Below are 27,953 nucleotides of genomic sequence, written 5' to 3'. Positions count from 1 at the left end.
ACTGCCATTTATCACAGTTTGAATTGCATCTTTAAAATCCTGCTATTCTGTCTGTCAAGGCGGTTCTAAACTCATAATATTAAATATTTAACCAAAGTCTTCAATATTGAAAAGTTCAGTTTAGGCAGAGGGAGGTGAAGTTTTCTAGAAGATGTTTCTCCTCATCCAGGAGGCTTCTTCAGTTCCAACTAGTTGTGGGGAGCAATGAGATTAATATACTGGAGGTGGAACAAGGAATGAGGGGGAACAAATGGTGGCTCTGATCCCTCCTACTGGATTGGCCATGCAGGTCACCTGGGCGGTTAATATTCGTTAGGGCGTTCTGATTGGTCGTAAATTCCCCTTTCAGAGTGATTTCGATCACATGCCTCTTCGAAGTGAGTCAGGTGAGGGCAGGTAAATCTTCTGGTTATTGTCCCCCTCCGCAGACACTCTGGTGCTCCTCCCAAAAATTGTAGGTGAGCGCAGACAGGAGGCCTCTGATTGGTCAATTCTCAACCGCTCTACTCTATGCGTATTTCCTGTTTGGTACCTAATGGCAGAAACTGTGGCTGTAGTGCCGTCCATAACACCTCGGACACTATCCCAGACACCGTACAGGACGCTAGTTTGTAGCTCTGTGCGACAGTCTGTTGGTTTGCACCCGAAGCCAAAACACGCAGCGCCACGACCGGTCTTAGGGGAACACTCACGGGTGAACTGTGTGTCTTCCGCCGTTGGATGAGGGGTTTTAGACGGCGAACAAGCTCGTCAAACCGATACAGGGACACCCACAATCCTAGCTAGTTCGTGGTTGTCCCTTTTGTATTGTGGGGTGGAATAACATAGTGCAGACCACGCTTCAAAATTGGGCATAAATCAAGAATATCTGCATCATACCTGCGACAAGCTAACTGTGACACACTGCTGCAGGAGGATAACCAGCCCTTAAATAGGTGAATGGTTATGTCTTAGACCACCTCCTCTGTTGAGAGATGGTTTTTCCAGGTTAACAAAGATGGCTTCCTTAACCCATCTCTCAAAACATCCGTCTTCTTTGGTCAGAATGTGGACATTGTCCTCAAATGAGTGTCCTTTAGCCCTCAGTAGTTGAACAGCTGAGTCCTGTTCTGAGGAGTCGGTTGCTTGGTCTCTCCAATGTACAGGTCTCTGCACTCTTCACTAAACTGAACGGCGTATACCACGCTGTCGGTCTTGTTTCTGGGCGTCTTGTCTTTGGGGTGAACCAGTTTTTGTCCCAGGGTGTTGCCGGGTTTGAAGTACACATGGATGCGGTGCTTGTTGAACCATTAGTGACCCAAATCCGATATTTCTGCCATATGCGACACTACAGGTGCTGGTCATAAAATTAGAATATCATGAAAAAGTAGATTGATTTCAGTAATTCCATTTAAAAAGTGAAACTTGTATATTATATTCATACATTACATACAAACTCATATATTTCAGATGTTTATTTTGTTTAATTTTGATGATTACAAATGACAACAAATGAAAATCTCAAATTCATCATATCAGAAAATTAGAATATTACTGAAGACCAATAAAAACAAAGGATTTATAGAAATGTTGGCCAACTGAAAAGTATGAACATGAAAAGTATGAGCATGTACAGCACTCAGTATTTAGTTGGGCCTCCTTTGGCCTGTATTACTGCAGCAATGCGGCGTGGCATGGAGTCGATCAGTCTGTGGCACTGCTCAGGTGTTATGATAGCCCAGGTTGCTCTAATAGTGGCTTTTAGCTCTTCTGAATTGTTGGGTCTGGTGTATTGCATCTTCTTCTTCACAATACCCCATAGATTTTCTATGGGGTTAAGGTCAGGAGAGTTTGCTGGCCAATTAAGAACAGGGATACCATGGTCCTTCAACCAGGTACTGGTAGCTTTGGCACTGTGTGCAGGTGCCAAGTCCTGTTGGAAAATGAAATCTGCATCTCCAAAAAGTTGGTCAGCTGCAGGAAGCATGAAGTGCTCTAAAACTTCCTGGTATGTGGCTGCGTTGACCCTGGACCTCAGAAAACACAATGGACCAACACCAGCAGATGACATGGCACCCCAAACCATCACTGACTGTGGAAACTTTACACTGGACTTCAAGCAACGTGGATGAAGTGCCTCTCTTCTTTTCCTCCAGACTCTGGGACCTTGATTTCCAAAGGAAATGCAAAATTTACTTTCATCAGAGAACATGACTTTGGACCACTCACCAGCAGTCCAGTCCTGTTTCTCTTTAGACGCTTCTGACGCTGTCTGTGGTTCAAGAGTGGCTTGACACAAGGAATGCGACAGCAGAAACCCATGTCTTTCATACGTCTGTGTGTGGTGGTTCTTGAAGCACTCACTCCAGCTGCAGTCCACTCTTTGTGAATCTCCCCCACATTTTTGAAGGGGTTTTGTTTCACAATCCTCTCCAGGGTGCGGTTATCTCTCTTGCTTGTACACTTTTTTCGACCACATCTTTTCCTTCCCTTCGCCTCTCTATTAATGTGCTTGGACACTGAGCTCTGTGAACAGCCAGCCTCTTTAGCGATGACCTTTTGTGTCTTGCCCTCCTTGTGCAAGGTGTCGATGGTCGTCTTTTGGACAACTGTCAAGTCAGCAGTCTTCCCCATGATTGTGTAGCCTATAGAACTAGACTGAAAGACCATTTAAAGGCTTTTGCAGGTGGTTTGAGTTAATTAGCTGATTAGAGTGTGGCATCAGGGGCCATCAATTTTGAACCTTTTCACAATATTCTAATTTTCTGATATGATGAATTTGAGATTTTCATTTGTTGTCATTTGTAATCATCAAAATTAAACAAAATAAACATCTGAAATATATGAGTTTGTATGTAATGTATGAATATAATATACAAGTTTCACTTTTTAAATGGAATTACTGAAATCAATCTACTTTTTCATGATATTCTAATTTTATGACCAGCACCTGTATCTGAATTTTTTCATTACAGTCTGAACAACATAGAACAGAATTTTTCCAATCCGACCCAGGCCACTAAGCTATGTGGTCCTGAATCCGATACGTATCTGATCTTTTCACATGCGACCTGTGTCTGAACGACCAGGTCGCATTCATCCGACACGCCATTAAAGGGATAGTTCGGGATTTTTGACATGAATCTGTATGGCATCCCCATCACCAGTGTCATGCAATCACACTGACTTACCCCTGGCAGCGTCCTGTGAGCAGAGTTCTCGTCCAGTTTTGGTCAAGCCGAAAGTAGTCCGGCAGGTTTGCTAGACCCAGCGAAATAAAACGTTTCTCTTCCCAAAACATTATGTGTTCAAAAGAGCGATATTTTTGCATCCCAAAAACATTGTAGTGGAAAAAGTCACACGTCGTTATCAATTGGTCCTATTTTCTCTCTGTTCGTATCAGTGCGCGCCGTCATTCAGACAGCGAGCTCAACAACAGCCAGATGCATGTCTCCCTCCAGTGGCGTAGGAAGCGGGGGGGACGGGGGGGACATGTCCCCCCCGATATAAAAGCCAGGTGGATATGTCCCCCTCAAAAAATTGTACCGCAAAATATTCGATTTTGACATTTTTTAACTAGCGTGCTTTTATTTTGAAGGCGCAGCATAGCGTTACGTCACTGTACTCCCCCTCCCCTCTCTGAACTGCTGAGTGAGAGTGTTTGAGCACTCCGAGAAGGGAGGGAAACAGCGATACAGAAGTCAGAAACTTGTGAAAGAGGTAAAATGGTCTGTCGGGATGCTGCCTATGTGCTTTGTTGTCAGTTCACTTTCATATATAGAAACTGAATCTTTTTGGTTTAGTCATCTTAGTCTTGTACGAAAGAGGATTAGGGCCACTGGAAAAAAAAAGTTAACTGATTTTTAAATTTTTTTTTAGTTTAACATGGGTAAAAAAGTAAGAATTCTGACTTTTCTCAGAATTCTGACTTTAATCTCAGAATTCTGACTTTTTTCTCAGAAATCTGACAGATGATTAATATTTCTAATCAATTTACAGTTTTTTTTTTTTTTTTTTTTTTTTTTTTTTTGGGGGGGGGGGGGGGGGGGGGTACTATACAGATATATAAAAACAAGAAGGTCTAACTAAAAAAATAACCAGAATATATGTTTAGAGTAAAGATAACAGGAAGTACTGCTAAAACAAACTAAATGTTAAATAATGTAGATATTGGTTTAAAAAATTCTTCAGATTTGGAAATTTGGAAGGAATACATAATTTTGAAATTAATCAACAAATCTGGTAAAAAATTAATAAATAAAAAATAAAAGCACTTCTCTGCTTCCTGTCCTGCTCATAAAAGGTAAACATTATAAACCCACCATCCATTTTCTACACTATTTGGAAAACACAACACAAATGTAATATAACAAAAGTATGTTTAACAACAAACATGTTAGCATCAAGCCATAGCCATGTCTGTTTTAGAGACTAGCTCTCTTGTTTTAATGACCTTCTGCTCCTCCATTTATAAGGGGGACCCCTCGGGCACATCAAAAGTTGCCTAATTCTGTAATTTTTCACCAATACAGTATGTCACTGGCCATCTCAAACAACTCACATCTTTATCAGTGAAGCTGAATGCTCCACATCTCTACCTTCGTGGTGCCCATCTACATTAAGATCCAAAATTCTGAGATTAAAGTCAGAATTCTGAGAAAGAAGTCAGAATTATGAGATTAAAGTCAGAATTCTGTGAAAAAAAGTCAGAATTCTGAGAAAAAAGTCAGAATTCTGACTTTTTTCCTGTATTAAACTGAAATAAAATTTAAAAATCACTTAACTTTTTTCAGTGGCCCTAATCCTCTTCCGTAGTCTTGGGCTGATCACTCATCCAATATTTAACTGCTAACTTTCTCTAGATGTTTGCCACGCTAGCCGAAATGTTATTTTTTTATATATCTCATTTCAGTACAATGCCACCACCAACTAAAAGGCTGAAACAGCAGTAGGACTTACTCAGATTTTAAAAAAAGAGAAACGTCAGTGTGAGTAACAGTCACAGCATCTGGCTGTTGTCAGGTTAGTAGGCCCTAGCTGTCTGAATGACGGCGCGCACTGATACGAACAGAGAGAAAATAGGACCAATTGATAACGACGTGTGACTTTTTCCACTACAACGTTTTTGGGATGCAAAAATATCGCTCTTTTGAACACATAATGTTTTGGGAAGAGAAACGTTTTATTTCGCTGGGTCTAGCAAACCTGCCGGACTACTTTCGGCTTGACCAAAACTGGACGAGAACTCTGCTCACAGGACGCTGCCAGGGGTAAGTCAGTGTGATAGCATGACACTGGTGATGGGGATGCCATACAGATTCATGTCAAAAATCCTGAACTATCCCTTTAATACTCAACAAAGGTCACTATTCTCCGTCTTGCTACACAGAAGCAGGAAGAAAAACAACCATGGTAGCCAATGATGCGGAGAGCAGTCTTCATTTTCAACCATCTTGAAAAGATTGAGTAATATGCGCATATCTGTGTTAATTGCGACACACACAGACGACCTGGTTTCTGAGCATAAACTAGGCTTCAGAGTGGAGCCGCTGCTCCTCAGCATTGAAAGGAGCCATGGTTTCAACTGACATGTTTGCTGGATGATTCTCTGAAGGTTTTCCAGGTTTGTCTATGAGAGGACAAGAAGGAAGAGATGCTGGCCGTCGTCTTTTTGTGCTTCTCTTCATATTCCTCACATTTCTGCTGCCACCAGACAGTCCGACCTTTACAGGAAGTGAACCAGACAGACCAGGTCTGCTGATCTCTGTCAGAACATTTCTCACCGAACATCTAGATGTTCTGTCAGCAGCAAACTGCTGGGATAAAAACGCTCTGCTGCTGAAACTGGCAAAAAACAACAACTCCTCAGCTCTTTGCAGCTGGTGGAGAGCTCTGATTTGTTGACGCCCCCCACCCCCAGCATGACTCTCTAATGTAATTGTTATTAGATAACAGGGTGAGGATGGAGAGAGAGTGCAGAGCTGTGAGGGAGCGAGCGCTCGGCTCTCTTATCGCTCCCAAACAGATGGGCTAATTACAGCTGCTACTCCGTCGTCTAGTTGACGTATTTTTCTACTTTCTGAGATTCAGACATCAGGATTGATACTTTTCATTCAACCAAACAGGTTTTCCCTTGTTATAAACCCTCTAAGGCTTTATCACATCTTGCAGAAATGACAGGCTTTCTGTCTCACTTGAGATGCAACAGTTGGTTGATCTGAGATTCAGGAACATCATCCTGGATAAGAAGATAATTAGTCATTAATTGATTTGCAAAATAATCGTTAGTTGCAGCCCTAGTTTTGTTATTTTAGGACAAAATTACTTAAGCACAAGTAAAAAACCCTTATTCAAAGATTACAACTGCACTTAAAAGCAATTTATCCAAGACATTATTTATTACTTAACTTGTCTTTCTGTCTTTTGTTCTTCGCCACTGAGTAACATTGTTAAATAAGCTTTATTTTATAGGTTTCAATAAAGTTCACATCCTGCTAATGTTTTTAATATTAACAATTCTGAGGATTCGGTTTGTACCAAGTGTCTTTTCCTAAACCAACCTTTCGCTCTTTATCACCTTCATCCCTTCTTTCTCTCCACCTCCATCTGCACACCTGAACGACTGTGAAATATGGCAGAAAACATTCTGGTCTTTCTCAGAATAATGACTTCAAGCAGTTTAAGAAGACTTAAACATCCGCTATAAAATATATAATTCACACATTTCAGACATATTTCTAGCTTAAAGGGGAACGCCATTTTTTTTTTTTTACAGTGCCTCCTTGATTTTCCGTTATTCCATCATGTTCTACTCACCCGTATGAGTTTAGTGTCATTTGGAGCCGTTCTGAAGATATTCCGTTAGGTTATATCCAAGTTAGGCGTGTAAATCACATCCATCATGGCGATTTCCTGACCAGACGATTCGATTAATTTCGATACTCAAGAATACAGCACGATTCGATTCAATTCAATTAATCAATTAAGCGGATAATTTTATTTATTTATTTATTAATTTTCTTACACCTTACAGGCTAAACAAAGTTTCAAGTTTGAAATAAATCAATGAAAGCTGTAATATCGTTATGCATTTTTTTTTTTGAAACAACAGCAAATAACAGAAGTAGAAAAGTTGCATCAAAAAATACTGCAGAAAATCACTGCAATGAGTTCAATGCAATACCTCAGCTCCAGACGTCCCCCCCCCTCCACTGACGCTCCGCTGCTCCTCTCCCTAATTGCAGACAGGAGGCCAGCTTGGTTTGTTTTAATGACCGAAATTCCGGGAAACAACTCTTGAAGTTTGACCCGCTAGAAGAGTGAGGTGCGCGAGAACGCTGGGACCCTTTTTCCACCTGGATCTCCGCTCTTTTTGGCCCTCATGTCCCTCTGTCGTCGGACTAAACTCGCCCCCACTTCCTCGCCGCCTCGGCCGTATCTAGACCCGGAGTGTGTAGCTCAGACCACGCTTCAATATTGAGCATAAATCAAAAATGTCTGCATCAAGCTCACTGCAACAAACTGCTGTAAGAGTATAACCAGGAAGCGCGGTAGGAGGGCAAAATAGGTTTAGCGCCACCGCAGCACGGGAGGAGAATTACATCCAAATGGATAAAAATAGACCGGAGGAAAAAAAAAAACATGAATCGATTCTCTTGCGGACGTATCGATGCATCGATACAAAACGATTATTATTTACACCCCTAATCCAAGTAACGTCTTCCTATGGGCAACGACTTGAAGGCACAAACTAAACTGTTCATCATTTATTCTTTATGGTACGCCAGCATTCAGAACATGGAGGCCAATCACTGCCTCCCAGACACCCGTCTGGGGATATTTTCTATATCTTTTTAAAACAAAGCGGCGCATGTATGATGTCATCCGCGCACGCTGGCTACCGTTCATTTATCCTGCTGCTAGTTTTCCTCACGTCTAGTGCTGCTACCACAGATGATCTCGCTCTCCAAATGGAATTGAAGGATTCAGATTAGCTAGAATGAATAGAAGCGGTAGAGCGCCGCCTGTGGCCCGGGTTGTCTGTCACAACTCCAGTCCAGCGTGCGGATGACGTCATATACACTCTGCTTTGTTTTAAGTTGAGTTACATCTATATCACAGCCGTAGCACTTAGAAGAAAATTAAAAGTGAAACTTTCATGATTTCCTCATACATGAAATTCTAATTCGTATTCAGATTTTAAAGGATTTCATCTAATTAGACTTAATTGATTAATCACAGCAGCTCTGGTGTTATATCAGAATCAGGGTGAGCACATCTAGATTTCTGAAAAAGAGGACACCTAGCTCTTTCTTGACATATGATACTCAATTGTTACTAAAAATACTTAATAGTTATTAACTAATTTAAAAACATATAATTAAAGACTCCTTAGTACCATAAAATGAAGTTAGAATAATGGCCGCTGCAGACGGGCTAACGTTAGCCCTGGCTGCCGCCGTCCTCTCAACATCGGAACTTTTTTTTTAAATTACGCATTAAATCAGTAAATGTTCCATATAGTGAAGCTTAAAATATAATTTTCTCACCTCTAATTATCTTAAAACGTACTTTTATTGAACAACAGCAACAGAAAAGAGAACTTTTAACTTAATCCTCTGAGCTCTGTGAGCGCTAACCTGGAAGTAGTCTGGAGAAAGGACAAGTCTGCTCTGATGCATGCTGGGTAAAGAGGGAGGGGCCAGAACAACATCCGGGGACTTTGTCCGTTCTTGGTCTTATTTATTGAATTGGAACGGTACTAAGGCTCAGGCTGATGACGTTTTTTTAGCGTATGAGATCGCACAAGTACACAGATTGAGAAACAGCTCACGTCTTCCGTCGTGACGGCCTCAACTACAGATATGGCGCAGCGTCGCACGGCTAAAGGGCTCCATGGCGCCATCTGCCAGAGCGGAGTTGCAGATGTAGCCCATTTTCCCTCATTGTTTGAGTCAAAACTTAACAATCAATATTAATTTGGCAGCTGAAAATCCCGATATATCGGCAAATATATTTTTTCCCACACCCCTACATGACAGTAACAGCAGCCAGTAACGGTGAGGACTAAATAATGACGATCCTTGTTTTAACCTGGAGACGTCCAAAAACCAGCAGAATAATGAATCCGCTGCCTTCTTTGACAGATTGAGGTTTAAAGTTTAAAACAAGGCAGCCTTCCTGTTATCTTCTCTCTCCTGGAGGCTTAAAGGAATAGTACACCCAAAACATGATTAGCCTTCATTTTCTACTCACCCCCATGCTGAACAACACTCTGGAGTACTTTTTTGATATCTCAAATGCATCTGGAGATCTGGGAGGCTTCTTGCTGTCTGCTGACATTCAAATAATGGAGGTCTATGGTGCCCGAGGCAGAAAGGTCCATAAAAGTCCACAAAAAACGTGTCAATATTTCTCCATACTGCTCGTCCAATGTAATCCAAGTGTCCTGAGTGGGTAGCGTCCAGAATTTACTCGAAACAAAGTCATTTAGAACGTTTTAGAGCCTAAACAGTAGTGTATAGGATTTCCTAATAGCGCCCCCATGCGCGCTCACGATTCTACGGAAGCCGGCAGACCAAACCAGCGCATTCAGCTCGGCAAAGAACTCATGCTCTTCCTCATCACTGAAGTCCTCAGACATTTTTCTTTCGTTGTTTCTTTCTTTGCACAGGTAAACAGCACATTTCTTCTTCTACGCTTGCATTATCGGCAGAGCAGACGCTGAATGCGCACTTTCTTCCGGTTTGGTCTGCCGGCTTCCGTAGAATCGTGAGCGCGCATGGGGGCGCTATTAGGAAATCCTATACACTACTGTTTAGAATCTAAAACGTTCTAAATGACTTCGTTTCGAGTAAATTCTGGATGCTACCCACTCAGGACACTTGGATTACATTGGACGAGCAGTATGGAGGAATATTGACACGTTTTTGTGGACTTTTATGGACCTTTCTGTCTCGGGCGCCATGGACCTCCATTATTTGAATGTCAGCAGACAGCAAGAAGCCTCCCAGATCTCCAGATGCATTTGAGATATCAAAAAAGTACTCCAGAGTGTTGTTCAGCATGGGGGTGAGTAGAAAATGAAGGCTAATCATGTTTTGGGTGTACTATTCCTTTAAAGAAGCACAGCGTTTTTATAGAAATAGCTTTTCCTCTATGCAGCGTTTAACAGCTCTGTGCTTTCTCAGTATCTCAGACTGATAACAGCAGTCTGACTCTGACTCCGCCCCTCTCTGATGGCTTCCGCATCGAGTGCTGCTGACGACGCCTTTAGTTCTGGTTCCTTTTCATGTTTTCCTTCTTCCAGGTCAGACTGGGCTGAAAATCAGACCCCAAACTATTTCCTGATGCATTAAAATGCTGCAAGCCCAGAAAAACAGATTTAACAAATAATGAGAAGATTAAACCGTATTTTAATAATTTTACTCTTCTGCAAAATGATGTTTTAATGGATTACATTTATTTAATCTGCTTTTCATCTGTGAAGCTAAATGAGGAGAGACCCAGATGCTGAACAGGAGATTCCCTTCATGTGTTTTACCTGCTTTGTTCTCTGCTTGCAGGATCCGTTGGCAGGAATCTGGCCAACAAGCCCAACGTTTACGTATCGAGCAGCGCTGGAGCTCGCTGGAAAGAGGTCAGTACGGAAGGTGACGCAGACGGCGAGACGAGAAACGGCAGCTCGTTTCTATGACGTCAAAATAGAGAAAAGGCCGATCTGTTGATCGATCTGTGAGGTTAAACTAACTGGATAAGAATCCAAACGTTTCATTATTCCTGCAGAACTATTGGGTCATTTATTTCGTTTATGCTTCGGTTGTAAATAATGTTTAACAGTTTCAGGACTTTTACCTCTGAGTTATGTCTAAGTTTTACTTTACAACAAGCAGAGCTCGGTATTGATTCAGATTTTAATGCAGAATCCAATCAGTAAGATTCAAATATACTTTATTATTAATCCAAAAGGGAAATTAAATGTTTCTGCAAGTCATAGTTTTTGTTGTTGCTATTTTTAACCAGTTGTTCTCGGTGTTGATGTTGGAAAAACTATCTAGAAATAAGTCAAATATTCTTAGATGAAGCGTATTGACCCTTTATTTGAGCAGGTAAATGAGATAGTTTGCCAATAGAATGAGGATTTTTACTCTTAAAATAAGATAATTACAAACCTAAAACCAGAAAAGTTGGCAGGTTATGTAAATCTAAAATAAAAACAGAATATAATGATTTGCAAACCTTTTTTAACCCATATTCAGCTGAATACAATGCAAAGACAATATATTTAATGTTCGAACTGAGAAACTGCATTTTGTTTTGCAAATAACCATTAACTCAGAATTTAATGCCAGAAAGATGTTGCACAGGGCATTTCTACCACTGTGTTACATCACCTTTCCTTATGCAGGGTTCCTGCGGCTCCTTAAAAAGTCTTATAATAAAATAAAACGAAGGCCTTAATTGGTATTAAAATGTCTTAAATCAGTTTTTCGCAGGTCTTAATTTTTAAAACATCATAAATAGGATTATTTTTATTTTTATTTATTTTGGTTCCGATATCGGAACCAATAAAAGCGTTGTTGCGGCCGGGACATTTGGGAGATGCATCATTAACTTTTGTCTGGAAAATATGAGCAAGTGTAAATGTAACCAAAATTGTCTCCAGCCAAGAGTTTTCTCCATGGCTAAAACCAGGGAACATACATGAGGCTCAGTGGATTTAGTGCAAGAAGTCATTCAAGCTCAGAACGATGGGAATTAAGGCAGTGGAGTCGCACATGCGAAGCGCGAAACACAAAGCGTCAAAATGGAGTTAGAGAGAAACAGCCGGTATTTCTCAGTTTAGTTCCACCCTTGTCTCTGCAACGCCTCCACTTATCACCAAATCAAACATACTAAGAAAACCATACAAAGAAAAATAGCTGCAAAAAGACTTAGCAATGGTTATGTTGCGGCTTTAAAACTGATTTTTTTTGTTCCCTGCTAAAACAAAGTTTGTGAATTCAGTTTGTCAGGATTTGGTTATTGAGTGTTGACCCAAAAGAAGAGGCAGAGAGGCAGACGTGAATCTGTTGTGGATTTAATAATGACTTAACAGAAAACAGAAAGTCCAAACAAACATGATACCAGAAGTCCAAAAATCAAAAACATGAAAACAAGTCTAACGTACCAGAAACCATGGGGACATCAGGGGAATCACAAACATAATGAAGAAGGCTCTGAGAGAAGGAGTTAGTGCATGTAGACGGTGTTTGACGAGGACCCAGCAAAGGGGAACTGAAGAGAGAGGGCTTTTAAAGGAGACAGAGACAAAGAGGGGGCTAATGAGGAAACTGGGAGCAGGTGTGCACAGAACAAGAGGGAAAGAGCTAGGGAAGAAGGAGAACACAAGAGGGCAGCAGAGAGCAACAAATAGAAACCTGGAAGACTGGAAATAACACAATGTTAAAAGAAAACATAACAGAACCCAGACTAGGACAGTAACTGGAAAAAACCAAAGAACACAGCAAGGAGTAAAGCAAGACTAAATACTATAACAGAAACCTGACACAGTTAAATAATTGTTAAAATATATCTGTCATTTGTGTGTTTTTAGCTTTCTTCCTGTATGGGAAGCCTTTCAAAATTTGAAACATTAGTGCAGTGGTTTATGTTAAAATAAACCTTTGGGTTAAGTTGTCGCAAGCAGGTTTTTCTGGTGTTTCTTGTGAATTTGGTCTTAAATTTTTATTTCAAGTGGCATTAAAAAGTCTTGAACTTAACTTGCCTCATGCTGTAGGAACCCTGTTTTAACAACACTCGGTAAACGTTTGGGAACCGAGGAGACAATTTTTGAAGCTTTTCAGGTGGAATTCTTCTAAGCTGACGTACAGCTTAAGTTTTTCAACAGTCCGGGTCTCCGTTGTATTTTACGTTTCATAACGCGCCACACATTTTCAACGGGGGGACAGGTCTGGACTGCAGGCAGGCCAGGGGAGTTCCCGCACTCTTTTGCTACGAAGCCACTCTGTTGTAACATGTGCAGAATGTGACTTGGCGTTGTCTTGCTGAAATAAGGAGGGGTGTCCATGAAAAATACGTCGCTTGGATGGCAGCATATGTATGTAACCTGTATGCACCTTTCAGCATTAATGTTGCCTTCACAGATGTGTAAGTTACCCATGCCTTGGGCACTAATGCACCCCCATACCATCACAGACGCTGGCTTTTGAACGTTGCGCCTATAACAGTCCGGATGGTTCTTGTCCTCTTTCGTCCGGAGGACACGACGTCCACAGTTTCCAAAAACAATTTGAAATGTGGACTCATCAGACCAAAGAAGAATTTTCCACTTTGCATCAGTCCATCTTAGATGAGCTCGGGCCCAGCAAAGCCGGCGGCGTTTCTGGATCTTGTTGATAAATGGCTTTTGCTTTGCATAGTAGAGCTTTAACTAACGCTTACAGATGTAGCGATGAACTATAGTTAGTGACAGTGGTTTTCTGAAGTATTCCTGAGCCCATCGGCGTCACCAGACCCCATTTACTGGGGCACGTGCCCCAGTATAAATGAGCTGTGCCCCAGTATAAATCTCATGAATATTTGCAACAGTAATACATTTTTTAAAGCATCTATTAAAATAATTCCAACGGGAGGAGATGTGTATTTCTATTCCAAAATGAGGATGTAATAGCGCCCCCCACGTCAGCGCATGTCACTGCATGAACTGCAGGTAAACTAACGCGCTGCTCTCAACTGAGTTGGATGGGACACTGTGCGGCCGCGACGCATTTTTAGTTCTGTCAATTTTATTATTTTCCCAGTGAAACCAGATGATTTATAGGCTACTAACTGAAAATTACTGCACTGGTTTGTAGATGGATATCAGGAAATTCCTCACACGAAGCAGAGACAGGGAAGCAGTAAAACAAGATGAGAGAGAGGGAGGTAAGGTCTCGTGATGAATTAGTGATTTAAGCTAACCAGTTACATTAGCAACGTTATAAGCAATATGACTGATATTTACATAAATATAAATTTACATTTTTCAATGTTTGCTGTAGAGAATGAGAATGCAGGTGCTGGAGTAGGAAAGGGAGGAGGAGGCGAGACAGACAGGCAAGAGACAGGAGAGAGACAGGACCATGAAGGTGATGAGGGAGCAACAACCAGCTTCCACAAACAAGAAGGGGACATTAGTGACTTAGGGGGAAAGCGTGATGGTCCTAAACAAGTGAAGTTGTCCCACCATCCCCAGCACAAATTTGGAGTAAAAAAACGTTCATTTAATTCAAAATGGTTTGATGGTTGAAAAAGAAAGCCTTGTCATCAAGGATATGCAGTGTTTTCAACTTGCTTGATAACATCATATTCCCAACACTAACGCAGGTCATCCAGATCTCCCTTTTACAATCCCAGTCAACAGCTGGAGTTGTGAAAGGTCATTCAGTGTGTTGAGAAGGCTCCACACTTGGCTGAGGTCCACAATGGGACAAGATAGGCTCCATCATCTGGCTATTTTATCATTTGAAAAGGAAGAACTTTCTAAGCTGAGTCACAGTCTAGTGATTGACCGCTTTGCAAAAATGAAAAATAAGAGGTACACTTTAATGCTCAATAAATAAAAGAAAAACTTAGTTCAGGTTGAGTTAAATGTTCCCCTGAACTAAAACTCTGTAACCTAGGAATTAATGATTACTTCAGAATGTGTATTAGGAAACTTTTTATTTGTCAAAGTTGGTAATGTCTTATTTATTATAGCTGCAACGTTGAAAATGTTCATGTTTGTTAAAACAAATATGATCTTACACTTATTAATATTTCAACTGTTAATTTTGGTAGGAATATATCACAGTGGGGCAGTGTGCTTGTCTGTATTTGTGTATGGAAGGAGGGACATATGCGGTAGGGGGCAAGTGCCCCAGTAAAGCTTTGTGCCTAGCAACGCCCCTGCCTGAGCCCATGTGGTGATTTCCTTTACACACTGATGTCGGTTGTTGATGCAGTACCACCTGAGGGGTCGAAGGTCACGGGCATTCAGGGTTGGTTTTCGGCCTTGCCCCTTTACATGTAGTGATTTCTCCAGATTCTCTGAAACTTTTGATGATATTACGGACCGTAGATGGGGAAATTTCTAAATTCCTTGCAATAGAAATGTTGTTCTTGAACTGTTCGACAGTTTTCCCACCCATTTGTTCGCAAAGTGGTGACCCTCGCCCAATTCTTGTTTGTGAATGACTGAGCATTTCAAGGAAGCTGCTTTTATACCCAATCATGGGACCCACCTGTTCCCAATTAGCATGTTCACCTGTGGGATATTCCAAATAAGTGTTGGATAAGTTTTCTTTGTCACTTGTGCCAGCTTTTTTGAAACATCTTGCAGGCATCAAATTCCAAATGTATTTGCAAAAAAATAACAAAGTTTACCAGTTGGAACGTTAAAGGAGAAGTTCGGTTTTTAACACTTTTAGCCCATTTTCTGTAGTGTCCAGGATGAAATCGAATGATCGACACCAAAATTTTGACAATTGGTCCTGTCTCTGCTTTTTGGCTCATTTAGAATCCCCCCCTGGCTGCTTCAGAATGGCTTTCATAGAGCATGTCCGATAATGTCCTTAAAACAACCTTAAACGTTCTTTTTTTTAAATATGCTACTCACTGGGTCGTCAGCGCTGTTCAATGACGTTCCAAAAAAAGTTTCGTGAAGAAAAACCGTTCCTGTAGTGTTTTATTTAGCATTTTGTAAATCCCATTGAGTTCTGTAGGAATAGTCAATATTCCCCTGCCACCGGAAACGGAAATGGGGCCTGTTTACGCTTAGTTGTAGTCTTTTCGCTTCACTCTGTGTACTCCGACGTCGAGGTGCTAACGTCTCTGTTAAACACTTTAAAAAACTCTGAAAATGGAATACGAAAGGTGGATTCTTGATTCTCGACGTCGAGTACACAGAGTGAAGCGAAAAGACTACAACTGTGTAAACAGGCCCCATTTCCGTTTCCGGTGGCAGCGGAATATTGACTATTCCTACAGAACTCAATGGGATTTACAAAATGCTAAATAAAACACTACAGGAACGTTTTTTCTTCACGAAACTTTTTTTGGAACGTCATTGAACAGCGCTGACGACACGGTGAGTAGCATATTTAAAAAAAAGAACGTTTAAGGTTGTTTTAAGGACATTATCGGACATGCTCTATGCTAGCCATTCTAAAGCAGCCAGGGGGTGATTCTAAATGAGCCAAAAAGCAGAGACAGGAGCAATTGTCAAAATTTTGGTGTCGATCATTCGATTTCATCCTGGACACTACAGAAAATGGGCTTAAAGTGTAAAAAACCGAACTTCTCCTTTAAGTATGGTGTCTTTGCAGTGTGTTCAGTTGAATATAGGTTGAAAATGATTTGCAAGTCATTGTATTCTGTTTTTATTCACGATTTACACAACAGGCCAACTTTTCTGGTTTTGGGTTTTGTAGGTAACGTAGACTTGAAATAAGATGTAAATTATGTTCCTCCATTGGCAAAATGTTTCTTTTATTTATTTAATCCAAGAAGAAATGGTTTTATTTTAAGAAAAAAAGACTTCTCTAGATTTAGATTTTATGCCAGTGTAGAAGGGAAGGATCCGACTGAAGAAGTCAGAGTCTTCAGGAAATCACTGCTCTCCATGATCTTCACTATGAGGAATCCCTCTGTGTGAAATCATCTCCAGAGTTCTTAGAACAGTTGAGCTTTTTTTGCCCTTGCCATGATAAGAACCTAAGTTTCTCAGGTTTTTTTGGTCCAGGTGATTGTTGATGCCCCGCCTGAGCCTTCTTAGAGTCAGGCTGTTAAATGTTCTGGAGAAATCAAAGAACCGGATCCTCACATTGCTGTCTGCTTTGTCTAAATGACAGCGGGTTTGTTGAAGCAGGTCTAAGATGGCGTCTTGAACTGATTAATCCAAGAAAAAATGCATTTATTTTAAGAAAAAAATACTTCTTTTCCAATGGAACAGTACAATTTACATTTAAAAATAGAAAAAAAAAATGGCATTGTCTTATTTTAAGTGCATATTTTCCAATGATCTTATTTTAAGATAAAAAAATCTTATTCAATTGGCAACTCATCTTATTTACATGCTACAACTGAGGCGAAACTAGACTCATCAAAATAAAAGCATTGGTTATTCATATATTCCTGAGGAAAACTGATGTATTTTTGTGTGTTTGTTCTTTCTGGGACGGTGAAATGAAATAGTGTCTGAAGAGTAGAAGCCAAGAGATGTTCTTGTTTTTTGTCTTCAGGCTCTGGCTGGCCCTCATTTCTATACTTGGGGGGACCACGGGGGTATCCTGATGGCCATTACACAGGGAGGCGCCACCAAACATCTCAAGTAAGTCTCACGTTAACTCATTTCTTTGGTCTCCATCTTTGTCCTGCAGAGGATGGATTGTAACGTGTCGTCGGCAGGTTTAGCACCAACGAAGGAGAGACGTGGACCGAGTTCCAGTTCTCGGAGAAGGAGGTGTACGTGTACCAGCTTCTGACGGAGCCGGGGGAGAAGAGCACCATCTTCACCATCTTCGGCTCGTATGCTGAGCAGAGGCACAGCTGGCTCATCCTGCAGGTCAACACCTCGGATGTTCTGGGTAGGTGGCAGAATGAGGCGCCGCCTTCGCTTTGCTCCGGAGTCTCAGATCGCACCTGGGATGGAGCTCATGATCAGACGAGTGGTTTATTTCCTGATAATTATTGTCTGATGGCATTTTAGACAAAGGATTTTTATTAAAAACATAACTAATGTGCACAAATAAGGAATAGTTGTATGAACCATTTTATTTTTTAATTTAACCTTTATTTAACCAGGAAGTCCCTTGAGATTGAAATCTCTTTTTCGAGGGAGACCTGGCCAAGACGGCACACCAGTTAAAATACAAACAGAAATACAACATAGACAAAATCTCACATAGAGGAAAAGACAGGTCACATAGGGCATTTACATTTTTGAATGACATGACATTTTAACATGGTCTTAAATTCATTCAATTGGACTAGATCATTTAAATGGAGCAAGTTTTGCAAAGTATTCCAGGACCATGGAGCAAAGTAAGAGAAGGATTTCTTCCCCAGCTCAGTAAAAACCATTGGAACCTGGTAAGAGCGCCACCTGGTGGAACGGAGATGAAAATGGCTGGAATTTAGCTTGAGGAGATTACATAAATATGCCAGCAGTTTACCCAACATGGCCTTGTATAGAAAAATATAGAAATGAAGTTATCTACGTAGACTTAGTGACGGCCAGCCTAGCAGTTCATACAGCGTACAATGATGAGTACGGGAATAGGAGTTAGTTAGGAAGCGCAGAGCACTATGGTACACAGAATCTAACAGGTGGAGAGTGCTAGAGGCAGCATGCATGTAGACAACATCACCATAGTCCAAAACACTTAAAACGTAGCCTTCACAAGTGTTTTTCTGGCTGACTTGTTAAAACAAGTTTTATTTCTAAAATAAAACCCCAGCCGTAGTTTCAGCTTTTTTTACAAGTTTTTCAACATGAACTTTGAAAGAAAGTTTGTTGTCCAGCCAAAAACCTAAATACTTATATGAAGAAACTTTTTCAATTAAGTCTCCATTTAATGTGTTAATAGTTATATTATCTGGGGATTGGGAACGAGCCCTTGAAAACTAACTTAAGGCCATGTAGAGAAACTTGAAGCTGCTGAAAGGCCAACTGAAGGTCATGCATGGCTTGGTTCAGTGAAGAGGCAACTGAATAAATCACAGTGTCATCTGCATAAAGATGCAGTTTAGCAGTTTGCACGTCCTTTCCAATGTTATTTATGAATATAGAAAATAAGATGGGGGCTAAAATCGAACCTTGAGGAACACCCATAGAAATTTCTAAAAAGTCTGATTTAAGACCATCTATAGAAACACATTGCGTTCGCTCTGTAAGATAGTTTTTGAACCAAGTAATAGCTGTGTTTCCTATACCAATGTTAATTAGTCTATCTAGTAATAGCTTATATTGTGATATTTCAGATCACTTTCTTTTATCCTTCAACGTTTCCCTGTCTCTCTCCATAATCAAGCCTGTCCACCAGATTTCCTTCCGCAATATGAAGAACATAAACACAGACATCTTATCTCCCACATTGACAATATCCCAATCCCTGTTCTTTCCTCTCCGGACCACCTTGTCACCCACTACAACTCTGGACTTTCCAATATTCTCAAGTACCTTGCCCCTCTCAAAACCCGGTCTGTGACCTTTTCCCGCTCTGCCCCTTGGTTTACTCCTGAGCTCCACCTCATGAAAGCCAAAGGTCGGCAACTGGAACGCCTCCACAAAAAAACTGGTCTCTCCATACACAAAGAAATGCATAAAACTCATCTACTTCAATATTCAAATTCAATAGCCATTACCAAATCAAATTACTATTCTGACCTTATCTGTTCCAATGATGGAAATTCCAAGTCTCTCTTTTCCATAATGCATAGGATCTTTGACCCCCCTGACACCCTGCCTTCTTACATGTATTCTACTCAGACCTGTAATTCTTTGTCAACCTTCTTTAATGAAAAAATCTACTCCATTCACCAGCAATTACATATGACCGCCTTGCCTCCCACTTCCCCTCCGCCCCTCCCCCGTAGCCAGTCATTTTCCTCCTTCCTACTGCCCACTTCTTCTGAAATTTCTGACCTCATTCAAAAATCCAAGTCCTCTACCTGTTCTCTTGACCCCCTCCCCACGGCTCTGGTCAAAACCTGTCTTACCTCCCTCCTCCCCTTCATTACTTCCATTATTCATTCTTCACTCTCTTCTGGTATTGTTCCTTCACTTTTCAAAACTGCATCTGTCTCCCCGATTCTGAAAAAACCTGGTTCTGATCCCACTAACTTTAATAATCTTCATCCCATTTCTAATCTTCCCTTTATCTCTAAAATACTTGAAAAAATTGTGTCTGCTCAACTCCACACCTTTCTTACCCTCAACAGTCTTTACGAACCTTTCCAGTCTGGTTTTCGCCCCTCTCATAGTACTGAAACTGCCCTAATAAAAATCACAAACGATCTCCTTATAGCTGCTGACTCCGGACTCCTCTCCATCCTCATCCTTCTCGATCTCAGTGCAGCATTTGATACCATTTCTCATCCCATTCTCCTCAATAGATTATCCTCTCTTGGCATCTCTCACATCCCTCTTGAATGGTTCCGCTCATATCTCTCCGACCGCACTCAGTTTATTCAGCTCAAATCTTTCACTTCGCACCCTTCCCCTGTCACTTCTGGTGTTCCTCAAGGCTCAGTTCTTGGCCCCCTCCTCTTCATCACCTACCTTCTTCCCCTTGGCAGTATTTTCCGGAAATTCAACATTCACTTTCACTGTTATGCGGATGACACCCAGCTTTATTTATCCAGTAAACCCACTTCCTCTCTCCCCCCCTTGTCCCTTACTAACTGCCTACTTGAAATTAAAGACTGGTTCACCTCAAACTTCCTTAAACTAAACAGTGATAAAACAGAACTCCTCCTCGTTGCCACTAAATCCACCCTATCAAAAATCAAAAGTTTCTCACTACCCATTGACAACTCCTTAGTCTCCCCCTCCCCTCAGGTCAAGAGTCTGGGTGTCATCCTCGACTCCTCCCTCTCCTTTCAGTCTCACATAGATAAAATTACCAGGTCTGCATACTTCCACCTTGGCAACATTAACCGTCTCCGTTCCTCCCTCACCACTCATACTGCCTCTGTCCTTATCCACAGCCTCATCACCTCCCGTATTGATTATTGCAATTCTCTTCTTTTTGGCCTCCCTCATAAATCTCTCCATAAACTCCAACTTCTTCAGAACTCAGCAGCTCGTGTCATCACCAGAACCCCCTCCTTCCATCATATTTCCCCTGTTCTTCACCAACTCCATTGGCTCCCAGTTCAATTCAGAATTCAATTCAAAATCCTTCTCTATACTTTCAAAGCCATCCATAACCTTGCTCCTTCATATCTGTCAGACCTCCTTCACATTGCCACCTCCTCCCGCTCCCTTAGATCCTCCTCCTCCATCCACCTCACTGTACCCCCAGCTCGACTTGTCACCATGGGGAGCAGAGCCTTCAGCCGCTCTGCTCCCCAGCTCTGGAACTCACTTCCTCCCGACCTCCGCAGTATTGACTCTCTCCCCTTATTCAAAGCCAGACTCAAAACCCATCTGTTCCAGCTCGCTTATCTGTGAATATACTGCTCTTTTCCCTATCCATAATTGGTTTTTTTGTTCTCTGTTTTTTTATGTTCCTGTATCTGTATTTTGTATTTTCATCTCTTTTTATTTATTTTTTGTATTATTTGTAAAGTGACCTTGAGTGTCTAGAAAGGCGCTGTTAAATAAAATGTATTATTATTATTATTATTATAACCATACATGGAAACAGAGTTTTATGGAGCCCCCCAGGAACCTGGGGCCCTGGACAGCTGCCTAGTGTTGCCTAATAATAGATCCCCCCCCGCTCCAGGTGTCCCGTGTTCAGAGGCCGACTACAAGCGCTGGTCTCCTTCAGACGAACATGGAAACGAGTGTCTGCTGGGCAGAGAGGTGACCTTCAAGAGGAGAGCTCCTCACGCCACCTGCTTCAACGGGGAGGACTTTGATCGCCCCGTCACCGTCTCCAACTGCTCCTGCACGCGGCAGGACTACGAATGGTGAGAGGAGCGAAACACCATCCCAGAAATAAAGATAATTAAAGGGTTTGAAGAACGATGCGACGTCAGCTGGAAATAGCAGCTCTCAGTCTCTCTCTTTCTGTTTTCAGTGACTATGGCTTTAAGCTCAGCGAGGACCTGTCTCTTCAGGTGTGCGTACCGGACCCAGAGTTCCTTGGAGACCTGTACGCTCCTCCGGTCCCTTGTCCCGTTGGGACCACCTACCGTCGCAGCAAAGGGTGAATTCTCAAAATCACAAATGCACGTCTTTCCTTAGAAATTTAAAGAAAATAACTGTTAGAACTGTGGCAATGACACTTCATCCCCTACTGAAAAAGCTAACTAGTTATAGTTATTAGTTACTCTTACCCATAAGTAATAGATAGTAACTCAAGTACTTCTCAATCGAAGTTAAAAGTTACCTAAGATAAAGTAATTTAAAGTTACTTTTTATGATCAGAACTGGGATTTATCACATAAATAATGTTAGGTATTAAACGATTAACAAAAACTAGGGTCATCATGAGAGTAATCTTAATGAATTAAAAATCATTTCATCTTAATAATTGATGATTTTCTGTGTTGTAATGTTCTCCGTATCCATAGAGGCTGTTCATTCTCACCGATATTTGCTGAACCATGAACAGATTCACAGTTCGGTCCTGTTTATATCTACTTTGTTAAGAATGCTTCAATCCCCCCCCTCCCACAACCCCCACCACCCATGTGTCATTTACGTTAGGCCCCCCCTGTTACACCTTGCTGATTTATCCAGCGTCTGCCTGACGTCCCAGAATCTCCTAAAACTCTGGAATACGCTGAACTTTCTACGTATTTTTTCTATTCTGGGCGTATGCATGGAGTATTCATAACGATTCCAGAACTTCTGTCCAACAACAGCCTAACTTCTGCATAACACACAGCAGAGTAATGCCCAGGAAAGGATGCACAGTGTCCTGAGGGGGGCAGCGACGAGCTCGGAGGCGCCCGGTTTGCAGAAAAAGATGTCTTTGATCGTGTTTTTAACCCAGCTGCTGTTTACCCCCCCCCAATAGGCAGTTGCGCCTCAGAACTTCCCTTCCGGTTCTTTTCCTGGGAGCAAGTTATTTTCTACTCTTAACTCAAACTGAGTAAAACCATATAAAAAGGACTATAGAACAAGGGTAAAAAAGTAACAGAGTTTATTCCAGATCAGGTCGTTACAGGACAGAGAAAATGCTTGGAGCTTGCAGAGCTGTGGGCTCCAAAAACATCAGTGAGCGTCCGGCAAAGATTGAGCCCTAAACAAGGCCATCTTCTCCTTCTTATAGCTCATGAGTCTATGTGTTGCATCAGGTGGATGCTTAGCTGTCCGTATCAGAAACTGACTTATGAATGCCCTGAACTTCTTGCATCTTGCCTCTATGCCCCAGGGTTACAGCTAGCTCTCCTTCATCAGACCGGCTCCAAGATTTGCCCATATCCTGTGTATCTTTAAAAGACAAGAAGGCTGTCCTAATTAGATGACCTCCGTACACACAGTGACATCCACAATGTGAAGGAAGGCCTTCTACTCTCTCTAATCTGGCTAACAGAATAACAATGCACATGATGTATAAAGAATGAACCTAACAGTGGTGGGCGTGAACGCAGGGAGGATCCATCACTCACCTTCTGGCTCACCCTATGATGGGGATGAAGTCTGGAGGAGAACTGACGGTTTCCTCCTGTGAACCCCCTTTATACCAAAACGCTGCCAATACGCCATTATACAGTAGCTGGAAGTTAGAAACACGTTCAGCGTGTTTTTATATCTAAGGGAAACATATTCCAGGACATTACAGCTTTCTTTTTTTTAAATGCTGTTTTGGTACAGTATACACTTTATTTCAGTGTTGTATAAAGTAATGAAATCTCGGAGTCCAGTAAAAGTATAAGTACTTTTCCAAAATATGACTTTGGTAAAAGTCCAAGTCACTGACTGAAATGTTACTTGAGTAAAAGTCTTAAAGTAAATGAAATGGCTTGTACTTAAGTATAAGGATTACTGTAAAAATAGATGTACTCAAGTAATGTAGTGAAAAGTATAAGTAAAAAGTAAGTGCAGTTTGAATGACATTTTTTTACGGTACATTTTGGTAAACTTTAAAGGTTAAATTTACCTAAAATAGTATAAACAACTAAGTGTAGGATAAATTTAGACTGACTTTGTGAAACAGGAGTATCCTATTGTCAAGACCCAACTTTGTAGTCAGTAGGCGGGGTCAAAACACTTCCGTTTCTCTCGCTGTCTTGCTCGTTTTTTTTTTTTTTTTTTTTTACTTAGTAACTAAACCAAACATTGAAAATGTATCGGAGTAAAAGTATGCAATTAAGTTCGTAAATGTAGTGAAGTAAAAGTGAAAGTTCTCAAAAAATGTATACTCTTGGAAAGTATAAAGTACTTCAAATTATACTTAAGTACAGAAATGAAGTATTTTTACTTTGTTACTATACAACACTGCTCTATTTATATTGTCAGTAGTATTTTTATCTTTAATGGCATTTTGCTTTAACTCTTTGTACTCTATAGAAGCTACTGGGAAGTAATCCCATGGGATAAATAATGTTAAGTGTCTAAGTGTAAGCGGTCAACTGGAACAGGTTCTTGATAAGTTACGCAAACGTTATGCACAATTACTCATAGATTCCGGGTAAGCTAGACGCTACGACCTATGAGTAATTTACACTGAACGTATGTCAACCATCACATAATTGACCAGGAAGTTATGGCCCACGTATGTCACACGCTGGAATATGTCGGGGAACTCTAAACATGCTCCAAATTCTTGACGTCGTAGTATGTCGAAGGGTTTCCCATACGCCAGCGTTTTTGCCAGATTTTTTGTATATCAGGCAGTCGCTGGTCTAAATCGTCCAGGTGTGACAGGAGCTTACGCTGTTGTTACCCCCCCCCCCCCCCCCCCCATTCCAAGGACAGTAATGTCCCAAAGAAAAAAAAAAAAACACTCCAAAATAACCCTACAGTTATCAGCCATTCAATGACTTTTCCTAAACTTTTTAAAAACCCGCTTGCAGACAGCGCAGCGTGCTTGTTCCCGCCAGTGAAATTGTCCATAGAAACATTAGATATTCCTTCATATTCCGGGGTAAAATTACGGCGTACCAAAGTCGTACATCCCAAAAATGGGGCATACAATTTCTAAAGTTTTTAGCTAAGCGTGTATGTCGCTACCCGATCCGTACCGGTAGCACGATCCGTACCATCAGCTCATTTGCGCCTGCGCGAACAGAATAACTTCCGGGTCGCCAAAAAATAATGTAATTACGGTACTGAAAAAACTTTCTTTATATCCTTAAATAATTAAAGAATACTAAACTACATCGTAAGGACAATATTGAAGACTTTTCTGGAAGAAATGGATGCTTTTTAAATTCAATCCATTGTATTGCTTGATGTCATTTTTTCTGGAATAAAAATCCAAATTTTCAGGAAATGTTCCCTTATCAATGAAAAACTGCAGGTCACGAAAGGTAGCAAATGAATCCATTGTGGGATCAGTACTGCTGGAGTGCATAGTTAAGTACAGAGTAAATCAAATATTTAAACAAATTTAAATATATACGCTGTGTGACGTATATTTGCGCATGCTCAGAGCAGTCAAAGTAACTATCACAAGATGATTGAACTTTTTTATGTATTTCTGTTTTTTTATTTTTAGAAAATGCAATATTGACGAAAATACGAAAATACAAAGATATACAAAAAGAAACCCATGCCTCTAAAAAATACAAAAGAATAAAAAAGTAAGAAAAAGGAAATATTTCCACTGGAAGTTATTCTGTTTGCCATTATTGGCAAACAGGTAATGGCACATTGTACGCCCGTACGTCCTGTTAGCTAACATCCTGTTTCCACTGCTTAATAGAATGAAGGAAGCAGAACAGACTTCCTGTGGTTCTGTTTGTAAATCTAACCTCCTCCAGTTCTCACCTGAATGGGCCCATTTAGCCACGCTGCACAGCGGAGCAGCAGAACTAGAAAAATAGAGGTTATTAAGCTAAACGTTTGAAACATGATATGCTAGCGATTGGCACAGTAGATGGGGAAGACTTTTGAGAGTTAATACCTCATGGAGCCGAGTTCTAACATTGCTCTGAGAGCGACCAGAACCAGAACCTTTTAAAAGCGCTGCTAACAGCACAAAGTCTCGTCCAGCACTGGTTGTTGGTTTACACTAAAAACAGTTATAACTCAGTCAGTGTTAACTTCATTGAAATTAACACAATGGAGAGACACGACGGTGGCAGCAGCATGCTGAGGGGATGTTTTCACCTGATCAAGGGGAATCATATTTAAATGTCAAATCACTCTTAGAAAATTTATATTTTTGAAAAAATCCTGTCCTAAAATCTGTGGGGTTTTTTTTCGTTATCTTCTGCAGGCCAGTTAGTTCTACGTCAGCCTGAACACCTAAATTCGGCCAATCATATATCAACAGTCATCTGTCAATCAAATTTTTTCGGTCATAGCATCTTGATTCATAACCTGACTCTGCCAGATGGATTTGCTCCGCATATCCATCTGGAAACCTTCCGTTGAAGTAATTTTGGGAAGGGGCGAAAATACTGGTTAGCTGATTGGCCTATGTTGGTGATAGACGGGCCAAATAAACCAATCAGATCAACGAAGCATATGACGTACTAACAGAGCGACGACGAAGAGGAGCCAATTGATAGATCAAACTCTTGCCGAAACCAGTCGGGAGAAGAGCAAAAACATCTTTTCCTCTGAGAAAAGCCTCCAGAGCAGTGTTTTGCTCTTCTTTCAGTGAAGATATACTCTGTAATTCCCATAAAACTTGCTCGATAGCCACGCTAACGCTAGTTTCATCGGCTGAAGCCGCCATGTTCTTCAGGCTGAACTGTTGCGCTTCTCGTTGCGTCACACCTCAACCCGCCTCAAAGCCAACGCTGATTGGACGTTCATTTGGTGAACGGCTCCAAATTTTCTTCAACGGAGAGTCTCCAGACTGATCTGCGAGTGAAACCTTGAAAGCTCGCGAGATCAGGATGGTCTCACGAGGCTACTTAATTCATATGTCCCAGCTAATATACGCAACGGTTGAAATCAGAATCCTTTCCTTTCCCATTGAGTTGCGTCCCAGTGTTCACGGGGATGGACGTCTGTGTCTTCGGTAGGCGTAGAGCTAACAGAACTGGCAGCGTTGCGAGGCAAGGGCTCAAACATGTACGGCTGGAAGCCTTCTACACCAAACCAAGCTTCTGCCGCCCTGGCGTCCTCTTCCACAACATCTTCGTCCCCGCTTTCCTCCTCTAAATAAAAAATGGATGACGGAGGAGACTCATCCACGACCTCCGACACTAAACTCTCCTCCTCTTGCATGTTTCCTCTGTCCATAGCGTTCCTTGACAGCGTCGTTTCTAAGTCACCAATTTAGTGCTACTTGGTCCCAATGGAATTTCCCATTGGGAACCTGCTAGCACTAAGTTGCTAACTGGTTAGCAAGATGCTTCCAACAAACCGGCCACAAGCAAAAAGCTTGCAAAACCACAACAATCCCGCCCCTTGATAATCGACCAATCACATTCACTTTATTCACTCGTGTAAAGTCTGGCACCACTCAACGGTTGGAACAGCCGCTTCCCTACGACTTTAAGAGTTAGTGGCCTAGTCCGAGTCCACAGCATGGACGTAGGGTTGTGGTGCTGGAGTTCCTGGTTTGTTTCAGATTAAGTTTGGTGTCTGGAGGATCTGAGCGTTTCCTACCGTTGTTTCTGATCGGATCCGTCCACCTCTGCTGCCACTGGTTCTGTGTTTCCTCCTCCTGCTGGCTGCTCGGTGTGAGGACCACCAGGTGTCCTGCTGGGTATTAAACCGTCTGGTTCTTCCACTCGCAGCTACAGGAAGGTACCGGGGGACAGCTGCAGCGGAGGAGACGTGGAAGCCAGGCTGGATGGAGAGATGCTGCCTTGTCCTGTCGGAGGTCGGTTCCTTTCTAAACAACCAAATGACCCGTGTGCCTGGTTGCTTTATGCTGAGCCGTCTGCCGTGTCCTCACAGAGAGTAACGAGTTCATCCTGTACGCCGTGAGGAACTCCATCCACCGCTACGACCTGGCTACAGGCACCGACCAGGCCCTGCCGCTGGCCGGCCTCAGGGAAGCTGTGGCTCTGGACTTTGACTACGACAGGAACTGCCTGTACTGGGCCGACATCTCGCTGGACACCATCCAGGTCTGGATCCTTTGGTGCTCCGTGGAACTTCAGCTTCTCTTCTGCTGCTGCGTTGTTCACCGATGGCGTTTCCATGT

At 41.7% G+C, this 27,953-nt stretch overlaps 1 protein-coding gene across 3 annotated transcripts in view; it reads left to right on the top strand.

Annotated features, from left to right (window-relative positions):
* sorl1 (sortilin-related receptor, L(DLR class) A repeats containing) overlaps window positions 1-27,953 on the top strand; it is a 168,941-nt gene that overhangs the window by 82,693 nt on the left and 58,295 nt on the right. For all 3 annotated transcript variants that reach the window (XM_038298187.1, XM_038298186.1, XM_038298188.1), the window contains exons 11-17: window positions 10,545-10,618; window positions 17,241-17,329; window positions 17,407-17,585; window positions 21,453-21,639; window positions 21,750-21,878; window positions 27,541-27,626; window positions 27,704-27,876. In XM_038298187.1, the coding sequence (XP_038154115.1) occupies window positions 10,545-10,618; window positions 17,241-17,329; window positions 17,407-17,585; window positions 21,453-21,639; window positions 21,750-21,878; window positions 27,541-27,626; window positions 27,704-27,876 (917 nt within the window). The remainder of the gene's footprint in view (window positions 1-10,544; window positions 10,619-17,240; window positions 17,330-17,406; window positions 17,586-21,452; window positions 21,640-21,749; window positions 21,879-27,540; window positions 27,627-27,703; window positions 27,877-27,953) is intronic.

This window comes from Cyprinodon tularosa, unplaced genomic scaffold (genome assembly GCF_016077235.1).
Source record: "Cyprinodon tularosa strain WSP-4 unplaced genomic scaffold, ASM1607723v1 ctg401, whole genome shotgun sequence".
Taxonomy (NCBI): Eukaryota; Metazoa; Chordata; class Actinopteri; order Cyprinodontiformes; family Cyprinodontidae; genus Cyprinodon; species Cyprinodon tularosa.
This window is presented reverse-complemented; position numbering and strand designations above follow the sequence as displayed.